Below are 26003 nucleotides of genomic sequence, written 5' to 3'. Positions count from 1 at the left end.
CGGGCACAGAGCAGCCCCCACCTACCACGACCCAGGGGTGGCATCACAGGTGGCACCACAGGTGACGCTGTCACCAGATCTCGGCATCCTCGTGTGGGGGTGCAACGGGGCAGAATTCCTGCCCCAAGCCTCTTCCCCCCACTCCCTGCTTCCCGTTACCTGTCCCAGGGAAAAGGAGCATCTCAAGGTGGGAGTTTTCCCCCCCCTCGGGCAGTTTATTCTCAGGGCCACTCGCAGGATGCACAATTTTGGAGGCCACCATCATGCTGTGTCCGGGCTTTGCAGAGGAAAACCTGGCAAGTGGCCCCAGATGGGACCGGGGAGTCCAGGCCGAGGTCTCACCGAGGATCTTTGGCCATTATTAACTGTAAATGAGCAGTGAAAAATCCTAATCTTTAAGTTATGCAACTCCAAGTTGTGTTTAAAGCTGCATGTTTCGTCTGCCACCATTTCTGCCTAGTAGGGAAAAAAATCATTGATTTAGGTTAATGGCTTTAAACTGAAGGAGGGGAGATTTAGATGAGATTTTAAGAAGAAATCCTTCCCTGTGAGGTTGCCCAGAGCAGCTGTGGCTGCCCCTGGATCCCTGGAAGTGTCCGAGGCCCAGCTGGACAGGGCTTGGAGCAGCCTGGGATGGTGGAAGGTGTCCCTGCCCTTGTGAAATGAGATGAGCTTTAAGGTCCCTCCCAACCCAACCCATTCTGTGATTTCCATGATAAATTTGGGGCAGGAATGATCTCCTGGATTTGTCCCTCCCCTGTGCCACCTCTGGCCTGTGCTGGGTGTCACTCCGAGCCCCTGCAGCACAAATGGCACAGAAACGATGGGAAAACAGGAGCAGGAATTCACTTTCAGGGATTCAGATTCCCATAAGGACACAAAGGGGAGCACAGCAGATCCCAGGAGGACCCGGATCCCCTGCCCTGAGCTCTGCCCAGCCCAGCCTTGGCTGTTTAAACCACCCCAGAGCAGAGCAAGGCAGGGGTTAAGGATGTTATTCCAAGCGTTTCCTTACTGGGATGAGGACCACACACAGGCCCTGGCTGTTGACACCTTTGCAAAGAGCACCCTCCTCCCATCCCCAGCCTCTTCCCAGGCTTGGGAGCTCGTCCTGCCTTTCTCAGGGAGCTCGTCCTGCCTTTCTCAGGGAGCTCATCCTGCCTTTCTCAGGGAGCTCATCCTGCCTTTCCCAGCCTTGCTCCAGCACCACTGCTGCAGATCTTTATCTGTCCCCTCTGTGGGGAGGTTTGTGTTTGGCTGCAGGGCTGCGCCACTGCTGGGATATTTGGGATTCTCTGGGAGGTGAGGGATGTGCTGCACTCGTCCCATACTCACGGAATGGCTGGACAGGAACAAAACCCCACAGGTTTTGTGCAAGCCCCCAGCATGATGTGAGTTTGGTGTAATGGCCTCAGACTGAGTGGGAATTCTCTGCCAGCCAGGAATCTTTCACCGGAGCAATCAGCAAAGCGTTTTAAAGAACAAATGCCATTGGAATCTTGGGATCCATTTGTGGATGGGGTTGAGGGTGAGTTCCCTGAATGGGTCCTCTGTTTTCCATCACTTTTTTAGGCTCAGCCAGTACACTCAGAGCTCTCCCCTCAGTGCAGTGACAGTCCTTGAAGTGTGTTTGAAATCCAGGGAAACTGCAGAGGGGATTTCTGGGTTGCTGCTCACCACCCCCTGCCAAGGCTGTTATTTCCTGCTCTCTTTAAGGGATCGAGTAACCCAAGGCACTCTCGGGGCTGCGCTTCCTCGAGGATTCCCACTGATCCCGAGCTCCATTCCACAGGTACCTGATAGATCCCAGCTGGGAGAACCCCTGGGAGTGCAGTGTCTGCAGAACAGGAGCCGATGGGGTTAATTCATGCTCAAATGTCTCCCATCCTTTCCTCCTCTTCTCCTTTCCTTCCATCCCACTCCTGCCTCCTCCAGGATCCAGCTTTCCTCATTCCCCTGCCCGCCTCGTGTCCTTCTCCTTCATCCCTTCACTCATCCCCACCTTTCACCCGCAGGGGCAATGCCGGTGCCGGGGATGAGCCCGTGCTGACCACTCAGTGCTGGCCTGGCACTGCCCACACCCCGCCAGCCTCGGGAGAGCACGGAGCGGCCGAGGATGCCTGCGGAGGGACCCGGGACTCCTCTCTGGACATAAGGGGTGGCCGAGGGAGAGACATGTGGGGACAGCGCCCTCCCAGCCGGCACAGATCTCCCTGCTCCGACGCGAGCGGCGCTGACCATGGCCACAGCTTGGAGGCTCCTCACCTGGACGGTCACCCTCGGCCTGGCTGTGGGCACCTTCCCTGGCTACTCCTTCCAGTCACAAGGTATGGGTGGGATGGGATGGGGTGGGGTGGGGTGGGGTGGGATGGGATGGGATGGGATGGGGAGCTGGATCCATCCATGGACAGGGGAGTTGGATTCACTTCTGGGGAGGGGAGCTGGATCCACTTGGGAGAAGAGCTTGATCCAGCCATGGGGAAAAGGAGCTGGATCCACCCATGGGGAGGAGAACTGGATTCCCCTGTGGGGAGAGGAACTGGATCCACCCTTGCTGGATCCACCCATGGGAAAGGGAGCTGGATCCACCGCATCGCTGCTGGCAGAACCCTAATGCTGGCCTGGGAGGGACTTTGGGAGCAGTGGAGACACCTCCAGCGCTAATCCTGCCCAGCTCCTCCCGCCCCCCTGGCCGGGGTTCTCTGCCAGCCCCCAAGGAATGGAGGTGTTTTGCTCTCAGGTGTTGCACTCGGTGGCTTTTGGAGGAATTCAGAGGGCAGGGTCAGTGCAAGGCCGGAGCTGTGTCGGGCTTGGGAAGGAAGGAGCTGTGGTGGCAGCAGGGGATGGGTCCGTTCTGGGGAGCAGCACATCCCCGGGAGAGCAGAGGCTGTGCTGGGAGGAGCACAGTGTGTGCCTGGTCCTGGGCATGTCCAGGGCTGGAGGACGGTGCTGGAGCACCCAAATCCTCTGCCCAGCTGAGCCCGGACAGGAACGTGCTGCGGGAGGAGCAGGGTTGGTTTGTTGGTTTGTACACGCGTTTTTTCAGTGTGTCTGTGCCCGTCTCGTGTGTCTGTGTCTGAAGGACTCGAGTTTACACAGAGTCGCACTCAGGACTGCGAGGACAGGGGAATGTGGGTCTCTTGTCCAGAGCTTTGTGCTTTTGCACCTGATTTTATTCCAGGTTAGGAGGGAAGGGGCTGCAAAATGGGGGGGAGGGGGGAGCCTTGAGCCCAACCTGGAGTACAAACCACCCTCACAGACAACAAAGGGGAGTTAAACTGATCAATGGCAATATTTGTAGGATTATTCCTTAAGAAGCAGCGTGAACTCTGCCACCAGGCACCAGAGAGAGGTGCGAGGAGCGAGCCCTGGAGCAGGGGATTTATCCATGCAAGCTGTTCAAACCTTGGCAGTGTCACACAGCCATAACCCTGCACCCCTCGCGTGCCCAGATCAGCCCTGGCAGAGCCACAGCCAGTGGCATTCCTGGGCTGGTGAGCGGCCGTGGTGCCCAGGGCCATGAGCTGGCTGCAGAAGCAGAGCTGGGAACAGGGACAAACGCAGCCAGAGCCCCTCAGCATCCCGGGCAGGCAGCACCAGGAGAGCAGCCAGCCCCAGCTGGGAGCTGGGAACGTTCTCCAGGCAGGTCGGGATCTGAAGGACTCCCAGTTCCTGCTGCTGCTCTCCACAGGCTCTGGCAGTGCCTGCGGGGCTGCTCTGGGCCTCCCGTGCCCATCAGTTCACGCTCTGCTCCATGTGCAGCCCCACCGGGACGCGCTGTGGGATCGGCCCCATCCCAGCTCCCAGCACCGGGACCCCCCTCTCCATGGGGTGACACAGCTCCATTAAACCCGGGATTAACAGGGATTAACCTGTGCTCCCCTAGAGCAGGCCCTGAGCAGCTCTGGGGATGGGGCCCAGCCCGTGGAGTTGTTAGGATGTGGTGCCATGGGGTGGATGCGGTGTGCTGGGAGCACCCATCCCATGCCAGGGCTGCAGCCTGTCCCTGCCCAGTGCCTGTCCCTGCCCAATCCCTGTCCCCCCACCCGGTCCCTGTCCCTGCCCAGTCCCTGTCCCCCACCCTGTCCCTGCCCAGTCCCTGCTGCCCCAGGGGCCCCTCTTGCTGGCAGAGCGCTGGTTTTGGCGTCAGGCTGTTGATGTCACCCAACGCCTCTCCCGGCTGCTGGGACAGTTCCTAATCCCCGCAACGCCCTCTGGAGAGGGTGAGGCGCTGTTATCTCCTGGGAGCAGCTGGAGAGCGAAGGGCAGTGTTATCCCCGACCCCAGGGACTGGCCGCAGGCCTCTCTGGAGCAGGATTCCCGTGCCCCACGTGCACCACTCCACATCAGCGTGTTTGGTTTGTGCAGGAGGGAGATTAAGGTCTCAGCCCTGAGCTCTAATTTATCTTCGTGGGGAGCAGCAGCCTGGTGCTGAAGGGCTGTCCAAGGCAGCAGAGAGGTTCAGAGGTAGCCTGGACACTCAGGGTGCAGCTCGTAACAGCTCAGGGAGCAGCTGGAATCGTTGGAACAACTTTCCCAGAGGAGCTGTGGCTGCTCCATCCCTGGCAGTGCCCAAGGCCAGGCTGGACATTGGGGCTTGGAGCAGCCTGGGACAGTGGGAGGTGTCCCTGCCATGGCAGGGGTGGGACTCGATGAGCTTTAAGGTCCCTTCCAACCCAAACCATTGCAGGATTCTGGGAGCTGACCGAGGATTCAGCTCATGCTCACAGTGCTGGGTGGGTTTTAATCCAAAGGGAATTCCTGCAGGACCGTGGTGTAACTGTGGGGACGGATCAGACATTCCCATTTCACAGAGCATCGGGTGGGGCTCATCCCGCTGTTCCCAGCTCACGGGTGAACAAAGGGCCCCTGGAGGATGCAGTGAGGCTGCCACGGTGCCAGGGCAGCCTGGACCAGGGGATCCCAGAGCATCTCCACAGCCATCCCACAGCCATCCCCAGACAGGGAATCCTGTCTGGGCTGCAGCTCGGGCTCTGCCAGCCCCTCACTCCCTTTGGTGCCAGCACCACAGCCTGCTTCTGCTTCCTTCCCGTGCTCCGAGCAGCTCATGAGAGAGGAACAAACCCTCCCTCCTCCATTTCCCCTTCTCTCTCCCCTTTTTGCTCAGCTCCCCCTCTGCTCCTTTCCCTCCCTGTGCCATCCCTGCTCCGTTGCCACCGGCAGTGGGACCCTGGGGTGCCTCTCTCCCCAGACCACCTCTCCTCCTTCCCAGCTTTCCCCCCTGCTCTCTCCCTGTGCTCCCCCGGGGGTACCCAGCATCCTGCCCAGCCACGAGCGGGCTTCTCTGGAGAAAGGCTTTTTATGGCCTCCCTTCCCAGTGGTCTGACAGGGCTCTGGCAATGCCAGGGCTTATCTGCAGCGCAGACCCTGCTGGGCAGAGCCCGGGCCAGGAGCTGCTCATGGAGTGGGAAGTGCCTGAGGGGCAGAGGGCACAGGAGGGAAGGGCTGGAATAGGGGGAGCATGAGCAAGGCAGGGGTGAGGAAATGTGGGGATTGGGAATATGTGGGATGTTGGGAGGATCATGCGGGGTTAGGGAGGGAGAGATCCAAATTTCTTGGAGCCTGGACTGATCTTTTAGGGCAGAGGAAGGAGGCAGCTGTGGCACTGGACAGTCTCCCTTTGTTGTCCACATGACACGAGGCTGTCAGCAGAGCCGTCACACATGTGACGCTGGATATTGGGAATGTCACATTGAGGTGGGATATTGGGAAAGAATATCCCACCTGGGAGGCTGGGGAGGGGCTGGGATGGAATTCCCAGAGCAGCTGGGGCTGCCCCTGGATCCCTGGCAGTGTCCAAGACTAGGCTGGATGGGGCTTGGAGCAGCCTGGGACAGTGGAAGGTGTCCCTGCCCACAGCTGAGGTGGAATTGGATGAACTCTAAAAGTCCCTTCCCACCCAAACCATTCCATGATTCTATTCCATGATTATTTTTTCCATGTGTGGCATTCCCACTCCACAGCACCACTTCCCAAACCATTTTGGTGATGCAGGGCACTGCTCTTGGGCTCTTCCCGTGCCTCAGTGTCCAGAGGGACATCCCTGAGGAGATGCAGTGCCCACCCTACACCAGCACCAGGTTCTCACACACCACCTCACCCTCAGGCTCTGGACATGTTTTTCCTTCTGGAAGCGCTGTTCAGGTCCGGATAGAGCCTCCAGCCCAGAGTCCCAGGCCCTTTGTAGCCACAGCAAGCACAAACCACCCTCTGATTCACTCTTTTCCAAGCCCACATGGACTGCAGAGAGGCAAAAAGGAAAACAAAACACTTCCGACAGCAAATTTTTCCAAGCCTGAAGTCATTTCTAAGTGCAAAAAGTCGCCCTTGTTTGCCCGGCCCCATCACAGGGAGGTGCTGGGATGCAGGGAAAGCTGGAAGTTAAAAACCTAATCATTAATTCTGGCAAGGCAGAGGAGCCAGGAGTGTTTATGGTCAGCAAAGATGGGAGCTCACCCCTAACCCCAGAGGGTGGAAGGGCTGCCCCGTTCCTGGTGGCCGAGGAAAGCACTCTGTCAGGCTCCCCCACTGGAAAACAGAGGGAAAGGAAACTCGGCAGTGCTGCCCTGTGGTGAGGGTGCAGTTTGGAGCTGGCTGAGTTTCTGATGGCCGGGAAGGCTTTGCAGGTGGGGGCTGTGGAGCCAGGCAAAGTTCCCCGGAACAGCCCAGCCCCTCCTGTTTTCTCGGGAAACAACAACAAATGGGATGCAAAAAGCACAGGAAGACTTTTCCAGAGGGAAGAGAGGGAAAATCCCCTCCCATGAGGGCTCAGGAGGCTCAAACCCTCCAGGCACGAGGGGTTCAGGAGGAGCTCCAGCAGACAGATATTTCCCATCTTCAGCCCCAGCCTCGGGGCTGAGGGCTGTCAGACACAGCCAGAGCTCTGCTCAGATCCAATCTGGCAGCCCCTGGGACATTTTCCTTTGAAAAGGAGGAGTTTTTGCCAAAAGGAGGGTGCCAGTTTGTTGGACAGCCAGCGGAGGGGCTGGGGACAGTGCCCTCGTCACAGCCTGGGTGGCACCGCACACGATCAGAGCTCAAGGGAGCTCCCCAGAGGAGCTGCTGAGCCAGGCTGAGCTGATAAAAACCCATCCAGGGAGCTGGGAGGGCAGGATGGGGTCACAGACATCTGTGACTGGGGGTTTGGGGTGTCTGACTTCCACTCCTGCTCATTTTCAGCACGGCTTGGGGAATTCTGGTTGCCCTCTCTCCTATTTTGGTTGGCATTTCAGTGACTTTGTGCCCCTGTGGCCCCTGCAGCTCTGATGGGGGGGTTGGGGTGGTGCTGGTTTTGTGTTCTCAGAGTCAGCAGCTGCAGATGTCCCAAGGAACCCACAGGAGACTTTTCTCCTGAGCCACTGTCACCCCAAGGCTCCTTCTGCCTCCTGTTGAAGAGCCCTCATTGCTGGGTCTGTTCCTGGAAGGATCTGGGTCCAGATAACCCCCCAAAGCTCAGAGCTGGACTCTGCACAACCTGGATTCCCTCTGCCCAGTGGAGATGGAAGGATTTGGGATAGTCCAGGTCCAGAGCCACAGTCAGGGTGTCCTGAAAGGCCCTTTGGGCCAGGCTGTTCCTCTCCATCACCCGCAGAGGAAAAAGTTGCATTCCAAAAACTGCTATCCCAAGGCTCTGTAGGCTGCAGGGTTGGGGAATATCCCAAGGATCCTTCAGGCTGGGCAGAGCCTTGAGATGCCAATTTTTGGAATGCTGTGGCAGGACCCTGCGCTGGCTGTGGCCGTGCTCGGGCTGGCATTGCTGGGTGTCCAACTCCCTCAGCGGGCTGCCATCCCCACGTGCATCATTCCCATGCATGTCCTTCCCTCCCCAGAGGAATTCCTCTCCAGCCTGGATCACTATGAGATCGCCTTCCCCATCCAAGTGGACCAGAACGGGGACTTCCTCACCTTTGACATGCGCCGGCAGCTGAAGCCGCGGCCCCGGCGCTCCCTGCCCTACGAGCCCTCGGAGCAGCAGGTCTTCTACAAAGTCTCTGCCCACCACACCCAGTTCCTGCTCAACCTGACCCTGCACTCCAACCTGCTGGCCGAGCACTTCACCGTGGAGTACTGGAAGCGGGATGGCATGGACTGGCAGCACGACTTCCACGAGGACTGCCACTACGCCGGCCACCTGCAGGACCAGTACCTCAGCTCCAAGGTGGCCATCAGCAACTGCAACGGCCTGGTGAGTCCGGCTTTGGCCAGCCAGGGGTGATGCCAACAGCTTTGGTCCTCCAGCAGGTGGATCTGTGAGGTGGGAAAAGCTTGGGATTGGTGGCAAGCGGGAATATCCCACACTGGCATCACAATCGGCGGAGGGCGCGGACATCCCCCGTCACGTCCGTGGGGCTTCCTGATCCCTGGGTCGCTGCTAGTCCAGTTTCTGGGCCTTTTCCCGTTGGTTTTGATTGGAATGGGATAATCCTGGCTCTCTGGGGTTACCCAGACCTGGCTCTCACCAAGTTCTTCCAACAGCAACGGCAAGAATTGTTTTGCGTGTGCTGCTGCGGGCGGGGAGGGATTTCCCAGCGCCGCTGGAATGTCAGGAGTGCATCCAGATCCCTCCAACTGCAGATGCATTCCTGGGGTTCCCAGTCGCTTCTGCCCATGTTTTAGGAGCTAAAAAATTGTCGCTTCTGAGGGGAAAAAACTGAAATAATCAGTTTTTCCATATGAAAAAGGGAACGTCAAGACAGGGCAAGGTGGCATTTCCTCAAAACCAGCAAGGCTGTGGGAAGGAGGGCGGGAATGGTTGATTTTCCAAGTCCTGACAGCTCAGACTGAACGTCCTGGTCCTAAATATCAGCAGGGAATCTTAGTGGTGGACGTGAGTGTAAGAACAGCTGAGCTCTGGGCCAGGTTGCCTGGAGAGAGTGAGGTCTTGGGAGATCTTTAGGAACAGGCCAGACAAAAGGCTCTCAAAACCCCTCCAGGTATGATTCATTAGCTCTCCCAGCCCTGGGAATAGACTGAGGACTTCCATCCCTATTTTTCTGTGATTTTCTGATATTTCTGGCTCACACAGCACATTTCCTGAGCTGCCAGATGGAGAGATGGAGCAAACAAACCCCGTGAGTGAATCCCAAGGCTCATGGCTCCCTTGGAGGGGTAGAAAAAGTCTCTCCAGGCCAGGTTCACATTTCTGCTGCAGCCCCACCTCCTTGCAGCATTCTGGCAGTGAGGAAGAGCTTCCAAACGGGAATGAATTCCCATTTGATTTATTACTGGGTGACCCTGCCAGAACAGTGCTGTGGGTTATTAACAGAAATGAGAATCTGACTCATTATATCGCAGAGTCTAAAGTTTCCAGCTCACAGCCAACACTCCGAGCCGCACCAACTCCCGCTTCCCGAGCCCTTTGTTTGGACGTGGGAACTCTGCTCCAGTCCCAAGGAATTTCGTGGTGCTCCCAGAGGGTGAGCTGGGTGCTGCTGGCAGTGAGAGGGATCTGGCATCACCCACCCCACAGGGCAGCAAGGCCGGGGCAAGCACTTGGAACTGGGAGAATTCGGTCCCCAGGCTGTGCTTAGCTCTGGAGAGGCACCAAGAGCTGTCTGGAGGAAAATGCAGCCAGGCACAGAGAGGGACAGGGGGTCATCCAACAACCTCTCCTCTGCCTGAACTCTGTCCTTCTGCCCTCCGGAGTTACGGACACGGCGAGGATGGGGGAGGAGAACTTTGGGCTCAGTCAGGACGAGTGGGGTCAGGAATTTGGGCAAGAGGAGTCTGGAATGTTTTTAGCTGGTAGAGAGAGGGCTGGACTTGCCGTGGGAGATGTTGTGCAGCTCTCTGGGTGACCAGTAACCCTGATCCGCTCGTGCCCACCCTCATCCCCAGCAGGCTCCGCTCCAGGAGGGCAGCACCCACTTTGCAGGGGACAGAAGGGGGTCCCCAGGTGCTGGGTCCTGCTGAGGGGGCACCGCACTGACCCGGCTTTGCACGGGTGATGCTGCCCGGGCACTCGGGCACTGTGGTGGTGACCGGGCACAAACTGGGACCCGGTGCTGGGTACGGGGTGAGCTGAGCACGAGGAGGAGGGAGAGGGGTTGTGTCCAACAGCAGTAGCAGTTCCAGGCCATCCTCCTGTCCTCCAGCTCCCACATCCCTTAGGAATTCCTGTGCCTGCAAGCACAGAATTTGGGTTTGAACCACTTTGGTTTTGAACACTCCCAACACAACCCTCACAGTGCATCAGCTTTGGATGCCAATACCTGGACACGCCCCCAGTGACTCCTCTTCCCAATTTCTGGACACTCAACCATTGACTCATCTTCCCAATACCTGGACACGCCCCCAGTGACTCCTCTTCCCAATTTCTGGACACTCAACCATTGACTCATCTTCCCAATACCTGGACACTCTCCCATGGACTCCTCTCCCCAGCCACAGGCACTGTCACCCCGGCCCGAGGGCAGGCAGGGAGCAGGGCTCACCCCACACATCTCCCACACCCTGCTGAGCTTCAGGCTCAGCCAGGAGAAAGTCACCCAGTTCCCAGAGCCACATATCCACAGAATATCCTGAGCTGGAAAGGACCCATGAGGAAATCAAAGTCCCTCCTGGTCCTGCACGGGACAGCCCCGACCCCACCACGTGGCCTCTGTTGGAAGCAAAGGGTGCCATGGTCCGTTCTCAAAAATATTCCGTGTTTTGAGCTGCCAGAAAGGCCAAGCAGCTGGGAGCCTCCAGGGAGCAGCTTTGCCTCAGCTGGAATCCCTGTGTTTCATCCCAAGAGATCCCAAGGATCCAATCACAGCCAGGAGAAAACACTAAGCAGAGAAGGGATGTTCTTTCCCCTTTTGTGGCAGAGGAACAGCTGAAAGGCCAGGTCCTCATCAGAGCATCCCAGAATGGTTTGGGATGGAAGGGACCTTAAATTCCATCTCGTTCCACCCCCTGCCATGGGCAGGGACACCTCCCACTGTCCCAGGCTGCTCCAAGTCCCAGTGTCCAGCCTGGCCTTGGACACTGCCAGGGATCCAGGGGCAGCTTTCCTGGTTAGTCCCCTGAGCCCAGCATGGACAGGAGTGCCCAGAGGGACCCAGATGAGGAGGAATGGACCCAGGTGGCCCCGCTGCCACACGGCTCTTCCAGGAGCTGGGAGAGCTGGCCCAGGCCGGGCTGTGGTGTGAGCTGACAGTGCAAACCCTCCCCGCTCTGCAGCTGACCTGCGTGAATCACACACAGGACATCCAGCCCAGCTCCCCCACAAACCACAGGGCTCTCTCAGGACCTCTCCCCACCCCCTTCACCAGCCCTGTGTCACATCCAGCGCCCGGCCCTCAGAGCTCAGCCCTTGGGGTCAGCGATGGGACAATGTTCAGGCTCCTGTGACATCCCAGCCTCGCTGCTGGAAGGTGCCAGGCAGGTGTGGAGCCTCTGCAGAGGCTGGGGTGAGCACATCCCTTTTCCAGCGGGATGGGTTTGGGGCAGGACGTGCTCTCCCCTCCGGTGCTCTCCCCCCATCCTTCTCACCTCCTTCCCCCCATCCCACAAAGCCTTTCCAGCTGGCTCTGCCGGCACTCGGCTCCCGCCGGAGCCCGGCCAGGGTAACCTCACAGTACCTCGCTTGTGTTGGAAAAGGTGGAGCCGAGCCAAGAGCAGCAGAGCCCGGGCAGGAGGAAATCCCCTGGCACTGGGGGCCGGGATTCGCCGCGCACACACTGCCCCGATTGAGCTCCGGCCGGGGAGGGGACGGCGACAGCCCTGGCAGGGAGGGACTGAGCCCCCCGAGAGGCTCCTCCACCCACAGCCGGTGGTGAGGCTGCTCCAGGTGGTGCTTCCATGGAAGGGATTGAATTCCCTACTCCCCATCCTGGCAGAGCAGGGCTCCCATCCCTCGGGCACAGCGGGAGCTGGAAAAGCGCTGTCCCTTCCAAAGGACACCCCTGGAGGCAGGGCAGGGGTGTCTCTGCACCCAGAGCTGCATTTGCACCCAGGGAGGGGGGTGACAGCCGGGACTTTTGTCTCTTGGACTTTTGGGATCATGTTTGAGCCATGCCGGGCACATTCCTGTGCCTTGTCACTTGCTGGTGAAGTTCAGCTGAAGGGACACCGCATTCCTTGGAGAATTCAATTCCTCAGTGCCAGGAATTGGGATTGTCTTGGGCTACCAGAAGCTTTTTGGGTTGCTCAGACCTTTCAGGCAGAGGGTGGAGAGGAGGGACCTTGCAAGTCCCTGGTGGGTTTGGTGATCATCCCACCGGGATCTGCTGCTCCTGGCTGTCACTGCCTCGTGTGGGTCCACTCTGAGAGCAAAGCCTGGGCTCGCAGAGATTGAGTCGAAGAATCAAAAACTAAAATAAGGCAGCAAACCCCAGCTCATCTCACTGATGTGGCCAATCCGAGGTGTACGAGGGGCTGGGATGCCCCATCCAGGCTCCAGAGAAGGGGTTTGGCTCTGCTGGTGGCCTCTGCTTAATCAGCCTTCAGATTTTGAACATTTGGGGTGTTTCCCAAAGCCTCTGGGTATCCACCCCTCTCTGCAGCTCCGAGTTCCCAGCTGGTGACGATGGTGCTGAGCTGCTTGGGAGGGTTTTTTGGGGAGGCCGAGCTCGGAGCTGCAGTGTTTGAGCGGGCGGTGTTTGGGATCCCACAGGGATCCCGCTGAGACCGAGTGGGTGGAATAGGAAACAACTCATTCATAACTCAGACCGTGATTTCCAGAGGACTTCAGTGAACACAGATGTCCCAAGGCATCCACCACCATCTGGCTGGGCTTCCTCTGCTCTGTGGGTTCCTGCAGCTCAGTGTTTGTGCAGGATTCCTCCACAACTTTTGTCAGTCCCCAGAAAGTCGGGGCCTATCAGCAAAAACCTCACTGCGAGCAGCCACCTTTGTCCCACAACTCTCTCCTCACCTCGGTTATTGCCTCCCCTCTGTTCCCTCCTGCAGCACGGGGTGATCGTGGCGGACGAGGAGGAATATTTCATCGAGCCCCTGAGCCCTGGAGCCAACGTCAGCGCGGGGGGAGAGGGCAAGGGCAGCCCCCACGTCGTGTACAAGCGCTCGTCCCTGCAGTACCCGCACATGGACGCAGCCTGCGGAGTGCTGGGTAGGTGCTCTGTCGTCATCCGCTCGTTAAAGTCCTGAGAAACGCCTCTGCCCGAATTAAGGTGCAGACGAGACCATCTGCCAGTGGCAGCAGCGTGGGTTTTATTTGATAGTAAATATGAGAGAGAGAGAGAGGAAGAAAGAAATAGAAAATAGACGTGTGGGGACAGAAAGAGAGTGACAGGGACAGGATAAGGTAAATATCACCATTCCGTGGATCCCAAGGGTGTTTTGTTGATCCTCTCCAGCTGGTCTTGTTGGTGAAGGTCCCCCCAAAAAGCACAGAATCCCGTGGGTTAATAGAGCTGAGGCCGGGTAGGAAAACCCAGGCACCTCCCTGGGGGGGGGGGAGTTTGGCATTTTCTCTTACAACTGAGCCCGGGTTTGTTGCATCACGTGCAGCCCTGCGCTGCAAGGCCTCAGGAATGACTCGGGGGGGGAACTTGGGGGGGTCTTTGATGGATTCTGACACCCCCTCAGCTGCCTCTCCCCTGAATGTCCCGTGGGTGTGGTGTGTGGGGTTGGGGGCTCCGCAGCTGGGCCGGTTTGTGTAAGGGAGGACGGGTGCTCAGTGCCTCTGAGCAGAGGTTACACCCCAAACCTCCTCCCCACCCTCATTTCGGGGGTGGGGGGGAGTAAACCTGGCTTCTGCACCCCAAACCCAGCCAGGGAGGATTCTCTGCTGCCTTTGGCTTTCTTGTGGATGCATTCCTCTCCCTCAGCCTCGTTTGTTTTTCCCTAGGCCAGGGATAAACCGCGCGTTATCCAAAGTCCAAAGTCCCAGTCAGGCACCTTCAGGGAGGCTTCTTTGGTTGTAGCCTCTTTATATTTTGTGATAATGGGCAAAACTCTTTCATATCAATGTTTGAGGCGTGAACTGTTTCAGTCTCTGACACGCTCCCACCACCTCCTCCTCCTCAATCCAGCCCGAAACAGGCTGGGAAAATCCTGCCAGAACAGGTCCACCCTGCTCCACGTGGCACAGAACCAAATTTATCTCCCAAATTCCAGATTTTTCTGTGTTACTTTTACCCATTTCTGGTGGCCTGGGCTCTGGGAAGCTCCCATCCTCTCCTCCCCGCAGCAGGGCTTTAAAATTTGTAAATAGAGCATGGAACAGAAGAGGAAAAAAACACCTCTTGTTTTTCTTCAGAAGAATCCTCCCGGATTTGGCCAATTTGCAGAGCGTTGGGTAATCGCAGCTCACGTGTGCTCAGCACAGCCTCAGCTTTGGGGTTTGGTCACTGCAGGTCGTGTCCATGTTGGGGTAACTCTGCTGCTGATGGGGACCAGCTGGAAAAGGGCCTTGGAGGGTGGGATGTGGAGCCTGGTCCGTCACAGGGGGCTCTGGGGGATGTTTAGTGAGGATGGTGACCGCACATCGACCCCATTTCTGCACTTCCAGGGCTTTGACCTCCAAAAGACCCACAAAGGCCTGCCCTGGCCTCTCCCCGTGTGCCCTTCTGGTCCTTGCCCGTCCCACCAGTCTGTCCCAGAGCCTGGCTGGAATCCCTGGCCCTTGTGAACAAGCAAAGTTTCGCCATCTCCCCAAAAGGCTGTGAGCCCAGAGGATGCCACTCCCTCAGCCCAGAGAGGCTCCCTGAGGCTGAGGGCAAATGCCAGCCCTGCAGCAGGGCCCAGGGGCTTTTCGTGGGTCAGTTTGTGGGGACAGAGCAGAGCTGGCCCTGCTGCTCCTGCTTGGGTGTCCCTGCAGGATGTCCATCACTGCCCCAGCGGTGACACTTGAGCAGATGAGGTGTCACTGCTGGAAGGGATGGAGCCTCTGGGGACACCAGGGCACTGTCACCTTCTCTGAGTGTCCCCAGACTCACCAGCACCTCTGGAGCCGCCCCGTGCTTCCCTGGCCTGCTGCCTGTCCCAGCTCCCAAAGCCATGCTGCATGAAGCTCCAGCAGACTCCCCTCCTGCTGACTCTCTGCCACATTCCCCAGCTTCCAGAAATAATTTAGCCCGCTCCTGATTGCTTCTTGGAAAGCAGAGATGAGCAGTGGGAGCCACGGGCCAAGGGGAGTTTAGAGCAACCACAGTGCAACGGCCCCAGCAAGGCCACCCCATCCCCTTGTCCTGCAGGCTGGACCTGTCCTGTCCTGTCCTGTCCTGCCCAGCACTCCTGGTCCCTGAACGCCCCCAGGAGCTCCCCTGGATCAGCTGGAGGAGCTGGAGCTGGGAGGTTGTGGGGCTGCCTGGGGTGTGCCCGTGTTCCCAGCCTCGCTGGGTGTTTGATGATCCAGCCTCAGAGCAGGGGAAAGGATCCAGCTGGATCTGCTGGCAGGGCAGGAGCGGGGCTGGAGCCTCCCAGGCACCTCCCCTACCCTGTGGTGGTCTCCAGGAGGAGAATTTGGAGCCGATGGCCCTGCTGGGGACATCCCCAGGCTCAGGTCAGCGGCGCTGGAAGCAAAGTCCTACAGAGCTGCTGCTGCTGCTGTGGAGGCTGCAGCCCTTTCTGTGGTGGAAAGGTCAGGTCCTAAATCCAGGTCCCGGCAGGAAAAGGGAAGAGGAGAGGGTCTGCAAGGGCTTCATTTTCAGGTTATGGCTGTGCAGTCTCTAAACGCAGCCTGGGGCAGAGGTGAGGGCAGGGCTGTGCAGCCCGGAGGGGTTTGGGGCTGTGGTGGGATGGGCACAGAGCTGTTTGGCAGGAGGGGACAGGAGGGCAGGTGAGATACCAGCAGGAGCCTGGGGACAGCCCTGGACTGCCTTTGGGACATTTTCTGTGTCCACACGTGGTGCACAAAGAGCCCTCCGTGGCCTTTCCTCCCCTCGAACCCACCCCTCACCCCTGTGGGCTGGCAGCTCCTGCCCGAGGGCACCAGAACCGTCCCGTTCCCTCCGCAGATGAGAAGCCCTGGAAGGGGAGGCACTGGTGGCTGAGGACGCTGAAACCCTCCCCTCTGAAGCCATCGGGCAACCACAGCCAGCGGGGGCAGCTGCCCCTGAAGAGGTCGGTGAGCACCGAGCGCTACGTGGAGACCCTGGTGGTGGCCGACAAGATGATGGTGGGGTACCACGGCCGCAGGGACATCGAGCAGTACATCCTGGCCATCATGAATATTGTAAGTGTTACACCCACACCAGGAACCTGGCGGGCTGGGCGGGAACTCCTCTTCATCGCCCCAAATGTCCCGGCTGGGAAAACTTTTCCTGCGAGGAGTGGGATGGGGACGCAGTGGGGGAATCGGATCTGTTGCAGGCTGGCAGTGGCTTCTCCCCAGGCTCAGAGCAAGGCTTTGGGGTCAAAAATCCTGCCAGGCTGCTGCTGCTGCTGAGCAGTGGGACCCCGGAGGCCGGAGAGGTCAATCTGGCCTGTCTGACCGTGCTACGGCGGATCCGGGCTGCGAGAACAAAAGCCTTTCTTTGAACAGCATCTCCCAGCTCAAATTAGCATTGCAAATGCGGCCAGGCGAGCTGAGAAACACATGGGAAAGCGTAAGGACAGGGAGCTCTCACGCTTGGGGGCTGAGCAGCAAGCGGGGCCGGCAGAAATCCCCCCCCGAGCTGTGGCTCTGCTTTGGGGCACTGCTGGCGGCAGGGTACCAGGCTGGATGCATGAGCAGCCTGAATCGGCCGTGCTGGATCCTCCTGCGAGGTGAGACGGGCTGGGAAGTTATCCATCAATCCCCTGAAAGCCCCTCTGGGAGGGCTCTTTGTCCCGGCCTCCGCAGGATCGCTTTTCACGGTTTGCATTTCTAAAGCCGACGCCAGATTTTCGAACAATCCGGGTTCGAAGCGTTTCATCTGCTCTTCGACACCCCCAGACGGCGCATTCCCGGGGGATCTGTGCCCTCCCTCATTCCCGAGGGATCTGTGCCCTCCCTCATTCCCGGAGGATCTGTGCCCTCCCTCATTCCCGAGGAATCTGTGCCCTCCCCGATTCCTGAGGGATCTGTGCCCTCCCTCATTGCCGGGGCATGCTGTGCCCTCCCCTATTCCCGGGGGATCTGTGGCCTCCTCCATTATTCCCGAGGGATCTGTGCCCTCCCTCATTCCCGAAGGATCTGTGCCCTCCCCGATTCCCCAGGGATGCTGTGCCCTCCCCGATTATTCCCGGGGGATCTGTGCCCTCCCTCATTCCCGGGGCATACTGTGCCCTCCCCTATTCCCGGGGGATCTGTGGCCTCCTCCATTATTCTCGAGGGATCTGTGCCCTCCCCTCGGCAAAGCTCCATCCCCGGGGCTGCACAAAATGCCAGGAGCAGGGGCTTCCCCCAGCTGGGCTCCTGGCAAGGAGCAGCTGCTGCGGGATTTTGGCTTCACTGCTCCGAGACAGCGAGCTCTGAACGTGGTTTAGGGAATTCTGCGATCCAGGTGATGGTGTGGAGTCCCATTCCCACCCCTGCTTCCCAAAAAAAATGTTGTGTTCAGACCCCAGCCCCGACTCCCTGCAGTGCCCAGCCCTCCCCAGCTCATCCGGCCACAGAGCTCATTTTTAAGACTCCTCTTTTCTTGTTTCTTGGAGGTCAGGTTGCCAAACTTTTCCAGGACTCGAGTCTGGGCAATATTGTCAATATCCTGGTGACCCGGCTGATCCTGCTCACCGAGGATCAGGTAAGCTGGGCTTTGCTGAGCCTCTCCTGTCCTGTGTCTGCACTGTGTGTCCCCTCTGGATGCCACTCCCAGGAATTCCCCTCCCCGCCCCCCTCGGTGCAGTCTGGCTGCTCCACATCCTCCCAACGTCACCGGGGGACTGGGCTGAAGAGACCTCTGGGAATCTGATTTTTTCCATGATAAGGTGACTTTAGGGAGGTTTAAGCAGCTTTAGTTCTCCTAAAGCCCCACTTTTCTTGCTTTCCCATGAGAAACTGGGGGTGTCTGGAGTGGTGTCAGCGCTCTGCCAGCACGGAATGGGCAGTGCCTTCTCACCAGAGCTTTCCTGGGCTCACACTCTCCCACTGCTTCCATTCCAGCCCACACTGGAGATCAACCACCACGCCGGGAAATCCCTGGACAGCTTCTGCAAGTGGCAGAAATCCATCGTCAACAGGAACGGCAACGGGAACGCCATCCCCGAGAACGGCATAGCCAACCACGACACCGCCGTGCTGATCACCAGGTGAGCGCTGTCCCCTCGCGGGGGGGTGGCAGCTGTCCCCAGCCTCTGTCCAAGGGGCTCATCCAAGGCTCCCTGGCCCTCAGTTGGATGCAGATTATTGCAGTTCAGATGGTTATCACCTTCCACTCCAGTTCGTTATCGCCCTCCACTCCAGTTCATTATCACCCTCCACTCCAGATGGTTGTCACCCCCCAGTCTTCCCTCAGTCTTTGCTGGGCTCTCAAGAAGCTCAGTGTGCAGCCACGGGGCATTTCTGCCCCAAAAGGCAGCAGGAGCCCAACCTGGAATCCTGGAGCTTCCTGCCTGGATGGAGAGCCCTGTCAGCCCCTGCTCTGAAAGGGGAAGAGGATTCCAGCAGGATCCTGTGACTGGGACCAGCACCAGCAGCCCAGGATGTGGCTCAGCTCATTTTAGATGCCTCTGTGTCAGGATGAGCTCTCTCCTTGGAACAGCCCTGCCCTGCCGGTGTCCCTGTGCTCCTGTCACGGCAGGGGAGGTCAGCTCAGGGACCTGGGTGCTGGGTCAGGCCCTGAGGGCTTCGTGAAGGGCTCTGAGCTGCCACACCCGGGACAAAACACCCATCAGAAATGGTGAGTGCTCGAGCCTGGGGTGGCAGAGGTGTGGGAGGGATGGATGGATGGAGGGATGGATGGATGGATGGATGGATGGAAGGAGGACACAGAGAGGATGACAGGCACAGTGGAAGGAATGGCAGGGAGGAAGGGAGGGAGGGGAGAAGAAAAGGAGGGAGGGAGGGAGACACAGAGAGGATGACAGGGACAGTGGAAGGGATGGCAGAGTGTCTGGAAGGCCACAGGACAATGGAGGGGATGGGGAGTGCTGAGCTCTCCAAGTGCTGCCGGCTGCATCCACGATTGTCCCTCCAGCGCCCACAAATCCCTGCTTGGACAGAGGCGAAACATCCCGGGAGAGGCCCGAGGCAAACCCAACATTTGTGCCTTTCCCCCCTCTCTTGCGGAGCGGGAGAAAGCCAGGAAAGGAAAGTTCTGGAGAGGGGAGTCTCCAAGCAGGAGCCGCTTCCTTTATCCCTGCGCTGCTCTCCTGCTCCAGTTCCAGTGCGAGCCTGGAACATCCCATGGACAAGACCCCACAGAGGAGCGACAAAAGGGCCCCTCCGACCCAAATTCTCCCCCTCCCGAGGGGACCGTGGCTTTTTCCTGCCCTCCCTCCGCACGCGTGGGATGCAAACGCCGGCTCCGAGCTCTCTGTCCTCCCTCCAGATGTCGGAGCCAGCCCGGAGCCGCTCGTTGGGCTCGGACAGCGCCCGGCGCATCCGCCCCGGCCCCAATAAATTCCCGGTGTCCCGATAAGATCTTGCTGAGCTCGGGGCTTTTTTCTTCTGCGGGGACGTGTCCAAGCGGAGCCTCCGAAGGCTTTAAAGGCTCAAAACAAAGCCGCGAATGTTCTGAGCTTGCTCCGTTTCCTGCTGAGAGCAGCGGAGAGGTTTGGGCACTTCCAGGGAGTGCCAGGGGCCGAAGGGACAGGAGCCATCCCGGGGAATGTGTCGCACTTAACCCCTCGTGTGCTGGCACTTCTCACCCAGCATCCTCATCCCCGTGGGGTCACCGGGGTGAGCGATCCTGCCCGGTGTCCCCAGACCCACACTGGGGTCACAATCCCCTGTCCTGCTCACCCCATGGATGTCCCCAAACCTGCACTGGGGTCACAATCCTCTATCCTCACCCCATGAGTGTCCCCAAACCCACACTGGGGTCACAATCCTCCATCCTCACCCCATGGGTGTCCCCAAACCTGCACTGGGGTCACAATCCTCAGTGCAACCCCAACCCGGCTCTGGGGTGGCCCAGCCCAGCTGCCACTGGTCCCCCCACTGGTCCCCCCACTGGTCCCACCCTACCCAGCTCTCAGCCCGGCCCCTTTCAGCCCAGATTTGCAAACCCCAAATGTTTATCTCTGCAAGGACATGAGAATGTTCCCTCTCTAACCCAAACTCTTTCGGAGCTGCCGGCTCTTCCCATTTTGAGGGTGCTGCGTTTCCATTTGGAGGAGGTTTTTGCTCTCCTTGTTTTGCCTTTCCTTGTTCCCTAATGAAGTGAAAACAGCGGATTCCTGGATGCAAAGGCTGGAAATCGAGGCCAGGAACAGAGGGAAGAGTCACCTCGAATCAACCCAGATTGGATTTGTTTGGGAAATTCTCAGTACAGCACTGAACTGAAAGAAGAAAAAATATAAAAAATCACTTGAGCGTTTTCATGAAACCACAGTGGGGTTAGAAATGGAACGTGTTTTCAAACTGAAATGTTTTCCTTTTTTTTATTTTATTTTATTTTATTTTTAATCAGAATTACCGATTTTTTAATCAGAAGTGCTGATATGCCCCATCCCTGGCAGTGCCCAAGGCCAGGCTGGACAGGGCTTGGCGCACCCTGGGACAGTGGAAGGTGTCCCTGCCATGGCAGGGGGTGGAACTAGATGATTTTTAAAGTCCTTTCCCACCTGAACCATGCTGGGATTCTGGGTTTCTCTATTTGATTGATGCCATTTCCTGCAAGAGACCTGAGCTTACAGAGCAGAGGTCGGCCCTGTCCTCTCCCCCCTGTGCCCGATGCCTCCCGGGAGTGCTGGGGAGCAGAGCTGGGCCCACCCAAACCCAAAGAGCTCCAGGTCTGGAACAGCCTTGTCCCTGTTGATTTATGGAATCATTGAGGTTGGAAAAGGCCACCAAGATCATCGAGCCCAGCCTTCGACCGACTCCCCATTGCCACCAAACCACATCCTGAAGTGCCACATCTGCTCATGTTTTTAACACCTCCAGGAGCGGCCACTCCACCACCACTGCCCAGGGCAGTTCCAGTGCCTGATAATCCTTTCCATGAAGAAATTTTCCCCAATATCCAACCTGAGCCTCCCCTGGCCCAGCCTGAGGCCGTTCCCTCTCCTCCTGTCCCTGTTCCCTGGCAGCAGAGCCCGACCCCCCCGGCTGCCCCCTCCTGTCAGGGACTTGTGCAGAGCCACAAGGTCCCCCCTGAGCCTCCTTTGCTCCAGCCTGAGCCCCTTTCCAGCTCCCTCAGCCACTCCTGGTGCTCCAGCCCCTTCCCCAGCTCCGTTCCCTTCCCTGCTCATGCTCTACCACCACATTTCATCAAAACCAAACCTCTGGCCTGGCTCAGCTCTGCCCCAGAGTTGAAGGACAGGAAATGCCATTATTAAAAACCCTCAGTGAATCCCAGTCTGGGCAAAGTGAGCATTGTATAACCTGGACCAGGGATGTCCTGCCTGTCACCATTGGTGCTTCCCGTCCCAGGAACGTCCCACAGGCTGGTTTGGAGTGGTTTGGATGTGAACACATCGGCAAAATGACAGCCCCCAAAATCAGACATGTCCTTAACGCTGCCTTCTCTCCTCCGCAGGTACGACATTTGCATCTACAAGAACAAGCCCTGTGGCACCCTGGGTGAGTGGGATCCTGACACCCCCTCAGCAGCTCCCAGCAGCACGCAGAACCTCGGGAATGTGGCGAGGGTGGGCTGTGCCATTCCCTTTCCAGCTGTCCCATTCCCTTTCCCACCTGTCCCTTCCCCTTTCCCAGCTGTTCCATCCCTTCCCAGTGAAGGTGAAGCTTTGCCCCAGCACCAGCAGCAGAGCCAGGACCAGAGCAGTGCTTTCCAGCCTCTCCTTCCTTCTGTAAACACCAAACCAGCAGCCCTGAGGACGGATGGGCTCTGGAACTCTCCTCTGCTCCATCCCTGGCTTGAGCCCAGCCTGATGATTAAGAACCACTCGCATTTAGGGTTTGTCCATGGCCTGGTGGAGCATTCCTGGCTGGGCAGGGAGAAATCCGGCGGTTTTGTGATGCCTGTAAAGGGAGTTCTTTATTGACACAGACAGACCCTGCAGCTCTCCCTGGCTGCAGCTCCTCATTTGTCTTGCCCTGGTCTAGACAGAGCAGGCAGGGAGGGATTTCTGCCCTGGATCACTGCAAAGGGGAGAGCTGCTGGATCTCTGAGCTGATGCGGCTGCAGAGGAGGAGCCTGGGAGGGAGGCTGAGGCTGGAGGTGCTGGGCTGGCTCAAATCCTTCCCTGGCCTGGGGCAGAGGCACAGTTGGTGCTGCTGGGGTGGGCAGAGGGAATTTGCTGTCAGAGTTCAGGGGGAATTTCAGCATCATCCAGTCCTCCAAACGGAGCCAGGCTGGATTCCTGCTGGGTGCCAGGCTGGATTCCTGCTGGGTGCCAGGCAGAACCAAGGTTGGATCCTGGCTTGCTCAGCTCTCCCCGGCCAGGTTTGGGTGCCCCAGAGCTGGTGCAGCCCATCTGAGATTCCCCCACTGGGGTTATGCCAAGGGCTTCTCCCCTGTGCACCATTTGGATATGAAATTCAGAGGATTTTGACCCTTTCTTAGCATTTCTGAGCCTGTCACTGTTAATTGATCATCAGTGCTGAGTGACCACGTCCTGTAATAGCCATGAGTCCATCCCACAGCCCAGTGCGCCGGTGAGAAGGAGCTGGCTGTGCCCAGTGTTACAGAGTGTGAAGTGCATCGGGCAGTCCCCACACCCCTCCATGTGCCCTCAGACACCCTGTGGTGGCCCTGTGTGACAGCCCTGTCCCCCTCCCCAGGCCTGGCCCCCGTGGGCGGGATGTGTGAGCGGGAGCGGAGCTGCAGCATCAACGAGGACATCGGCCTGGCCACCGCCTTCACCATCGCCCACGAGATCGGCCACACGTGAGTGCGGCAGCACGGGCGCCCGGGCAGCTCCTGCTGGTTTGTTCCTGCCAACAGGGGCTGGAAACCCTTCTGTGGATGATCCAGATGTGCTGATGCCTTGTGGGACTGCCTGAAAACAGAGGCTGGACCAAACCAAGAGAATAAAAAGCAATTATATGAATTGAAGGGCCTTCAAGTAGTTTTAGGGCAGATGAAGCCCACCCAGTGGCTACACCCAAAAAATGGACAATGGGTCACGGGTTTTCATGCTTTAATTGATGCCTTGGGGTTTAGCTTTTTTATTTTTGGACCCTGTACTGCTTTAGTGTGTAACTCTAAAACTCCACACAGCCTGTTAGCTACTGTTAGACATAACAAACCCTCTCCAGGCCTGGACTCAAGGACACCTTGCTATCCCAGGCCCCAGAATATGTAAACTGAGCCTCTGGGAAGGGGGAGCAAACTTGGGGTAATGACATCATTCCCTGAAATTGTAATTGGAGAACTAACCTTGATATGCAAATGGACCAAACTTATAAAAGTGTGAAAAACCTGTGACCTGGGGTCCATCTTGGGTGTAGCCCCTCGGGAGCTTTTTGGCTGCCCAAGGTGTTCCTATTAAAGGCCTTCTATAAATACCCACTTGTATTCCCTTCGTCTTGTCTAGCCTCTGTTTTCAGGAAGCCACTCCAAGGCATCGTTATAAGTTTGGTCCATTTGCATATTGGGGGTTAATCCTCCAATTACAGCTTCAGGTAATGAAGTCCTTTACTCCAGGTTTGCTCCCCACCAGCTCACTGTTGTTTACATTTCTCGAGGCCTGAGGCAGTCAGGTGTCCTTGATTTTCAGGCCTGGAGAGGAATTGTTTTGTCTGACCCAGATGGGAGAGCAGCAGCTAACAGGCTGTGTGGAGTCTTGACACGTTTTTGTGCCATAAATTGAGTCTCTCCTGATGGGAGAGAATTTGCTGAAAGTCCTTGCAAGGCATTTAGAAGATAAAGCGAGAAGTCTTCTGTAGTTTCAATGCTTCCAGATAGTTGTTTGTTAAGTCTTATCAGAGGAACTGAGCCACTAGCATGACCCAGGTACAGCATGGAAGGAGGAAAAATAGGAGTGAGAGCGAGAAAGACTAATTATCAAGATTTACACAGCCTTTTAAAGACATTTTAACCAATAGTTACTAAAAACGTACATTATTTTCACTTTCTTACCAATTATTCAGTAACACGGGCAGGAACTGCGGAATTTTCTATCCAATCAATCCAAACTACTTTTACTGCAAAATATGGAGTGGTAGAAGAAGGAGAAGAAGGTTTAGAGAACAACAACAATCCTCCATTTTGATATTTTTTACTCTTATCGATTTACTATAAAGAGAAGCCTAAAACCTCTAAATCTTTCACCATATGACAATCTTACATCGTAGTCTATCACCTAATTCCCACCACTGTATTTTCTAGTTGTTGTCTGACTGTTGGTAATTTTTTCCAAGGTTTAAAGCTATACCAGTGTTGTCCAGGGGGGTAAAAACCCTTAAAAACAGGCAGAGAAACATTCTCGGCACTCTGGGTTCCTACAGAGTCTGGAGTTGCAGAATTACAAATGTGTGAGCAGCACAAGAGCTGAAATCCTGAGGCATCGGTGTCAAACCCGGCTGACCTCCTCCTCTCTGTGCCGCGGCCGTTTCCAGGTTTGGCATGAACCACGACGGCGTCGGCAACAGCTGCGGCTCGCGGGGGCAGGAGACGGCCAAGCTGATGGCTGCTCACATCACCATGAAGACCAACCCGTTCGTGTGGTCCACGTGCAGCAGGGATTACATCACCAGCTTCCTAGAGTAAGGAATCCACCTCTCCCTGCCCTTCCTCCAGCCTCCCCCAGTCTCTTCTGAGAGTGGGGAAAGCCAAACAAAGCCCCCAAATCCCCCAGCGCTTTCTCTCTTGTCTCCCAGAGCCACGTTCTTGCCTTCTTTTAGGCTTTCCTGTGTTTTTCCTGCCTGTTGAACATCTAAACCCATTTGTGTTGCAGCTGGGAGAGCTTTATTTGGGTTCCCCACATCCAGGAACTTCCTAAACAGATCAGTCCCTCCTGGAGGCATTTGGGTGGTTCTGAAGTGAAGGAATTGCAGGGAAGGGTTGGTGTGATGGGGAAGGAGGGTCTGGGGACAGGATTGGGTCTGCGTGGTGCAGGCACTTTCTCCAGGCAGTGAGGAGGAGTTTTCAGTGTGAACAAGCAAAGCAGGGCAAAGATTTTGGTTTTCTTTTTTTCCAAAGCACCTTTAGGATTCAGGAGAGGGACAGGACAAGGGGGGATGGATGCAAACTGGATGAGAGCAGTTTAGATTGGGTATTAGGAGGAATTTCTTTGTTGTGAGGGTAGGCAGGCCCTGGCACAGGGTGCCCAGAGCAGCTGGGGCTGCCCCTGGATCCCTGGCAGTGCCCAAGGCCAGGCTGGATGGGGACTGGAGCAGCCTGGGACAGTGGGAGGTGTCCCTGCCCATGGCAGGGGGTGGACTGAGATGAGCTTTAAGGTCCCTCCCAACCCAAAGCATTCCATGATTCCATGATTTAGGCTCCTAAATCCCAGAGTTTCAAGGCTATCATCACGCCTGAGCCAAACCCTTGTGCAGGGTTCAGGCAGCCCCTGGGTTTCTATCCCAAAACAATCAGTGGGGATCCATTTCAGTGAGGTTCTTTGTAGGACAATGGCACTTCCTGAAGGAAGGACTGGCAGGGCTTGAGGGACGACGGGAAGCAGCACAAGTGTGGGGTCAGTGTGGAGGGAAGCCCCCAGGGAGTCTGAGCAGCAGAGCTCAGCTCCTGGAACGCAGAAAGAGGAGCAGCCACGGCTCCTCCCCGAGGGGCTCCCTCTGTCCTGCAGGGCTCGGCCAAACCTCGTGGCTCAGCAGCAAATCCCACATCTGTCCTGCAGCTCGGCCATGGCCACGCCTGTCCCCCACGCTGGTGACCGAGGCACGTGGCACGGCCAGGCTGCCTCGTCCTCCGCTGACCCCGAGCTCCTGGCAGGGCTGCAGGAGGATGGAGAGTTCATTCCCACTCCTCATGCTCCGTGCTGGCTACCCCGGGCTCCAGGAGCCTCCACTGGCACATGGGGTGTGCAGGATTTGGGGCTGGGGGTGATGACAGCAGCCTTGATTTAGGGGGAGCTCAGAG

At 57.4% G+C, this 26003-nt stretch overlaps 1 protein-coding gene across 1 annotated transcript in view; it reads left to right on the top strand.

The window, feature by feature from the left end:
• The window catches only part of ADAMTS10 (ADAM metallopeptidase with thrombospondin type 1 motif 10), a 61665-nt gene that overhangs the window by 10559 nt on the left and 25103 nt on the right, over positions 1-26003 (top strand). The window contains exons 2-10 of the mRNA XM_042047411.1: positions 2016-2327; positions 7851-8206; positions 12916-13075; positions 15927-16144; positions 17553-17636; positions 17996-18141; positions 21534-21577; positions 22742-22847; positions 24521-24667. Of these exons, the coding sequence (XP_041903345.1) occupies positions 2240-2327; positions 7851-8206; positions 12916-13075; positions 15927-16144; positions 17553-17636; positions 17996-18141; positions 21534-21577; positions 22742-22847; positions 24521-24667 (1349 nt within the window). The 5' untranslated portion in view covers positions 2016-2239. The remainder of the gene's footprint in view (positions 1-2015; positions 2328-7850; positions 8207-12915; positions 13076-15926; positions 16145-17552; positions 17637-17995; positions 18142-21533; positions 21578-22741; positions 22848-24520; positions 24668-26003) is intronic.

The sequence above is a fragment of the Corvus kubaryi genome, unplaced genomic scaffold (genome assembly GCF_017639235.1).
Source record: "Corvus kubaryi isolate FWS band 111438036 unplaced genomic scaffold, C.kubaryi_AGA036_p1.0 121, whole genome shotgun sequence".
NCBI classification, from domain to species: Eukaryota; Metazoa; Chordata; class Aves; order Passeriformes; family Corvidae; genus Corvus; species Corvus kubaryi.
The sequence above is the reverse complement of the archived record's forward strand: the minus strand, read 5'-3'. Positions and strand labels throughout refer to the sequence as shown.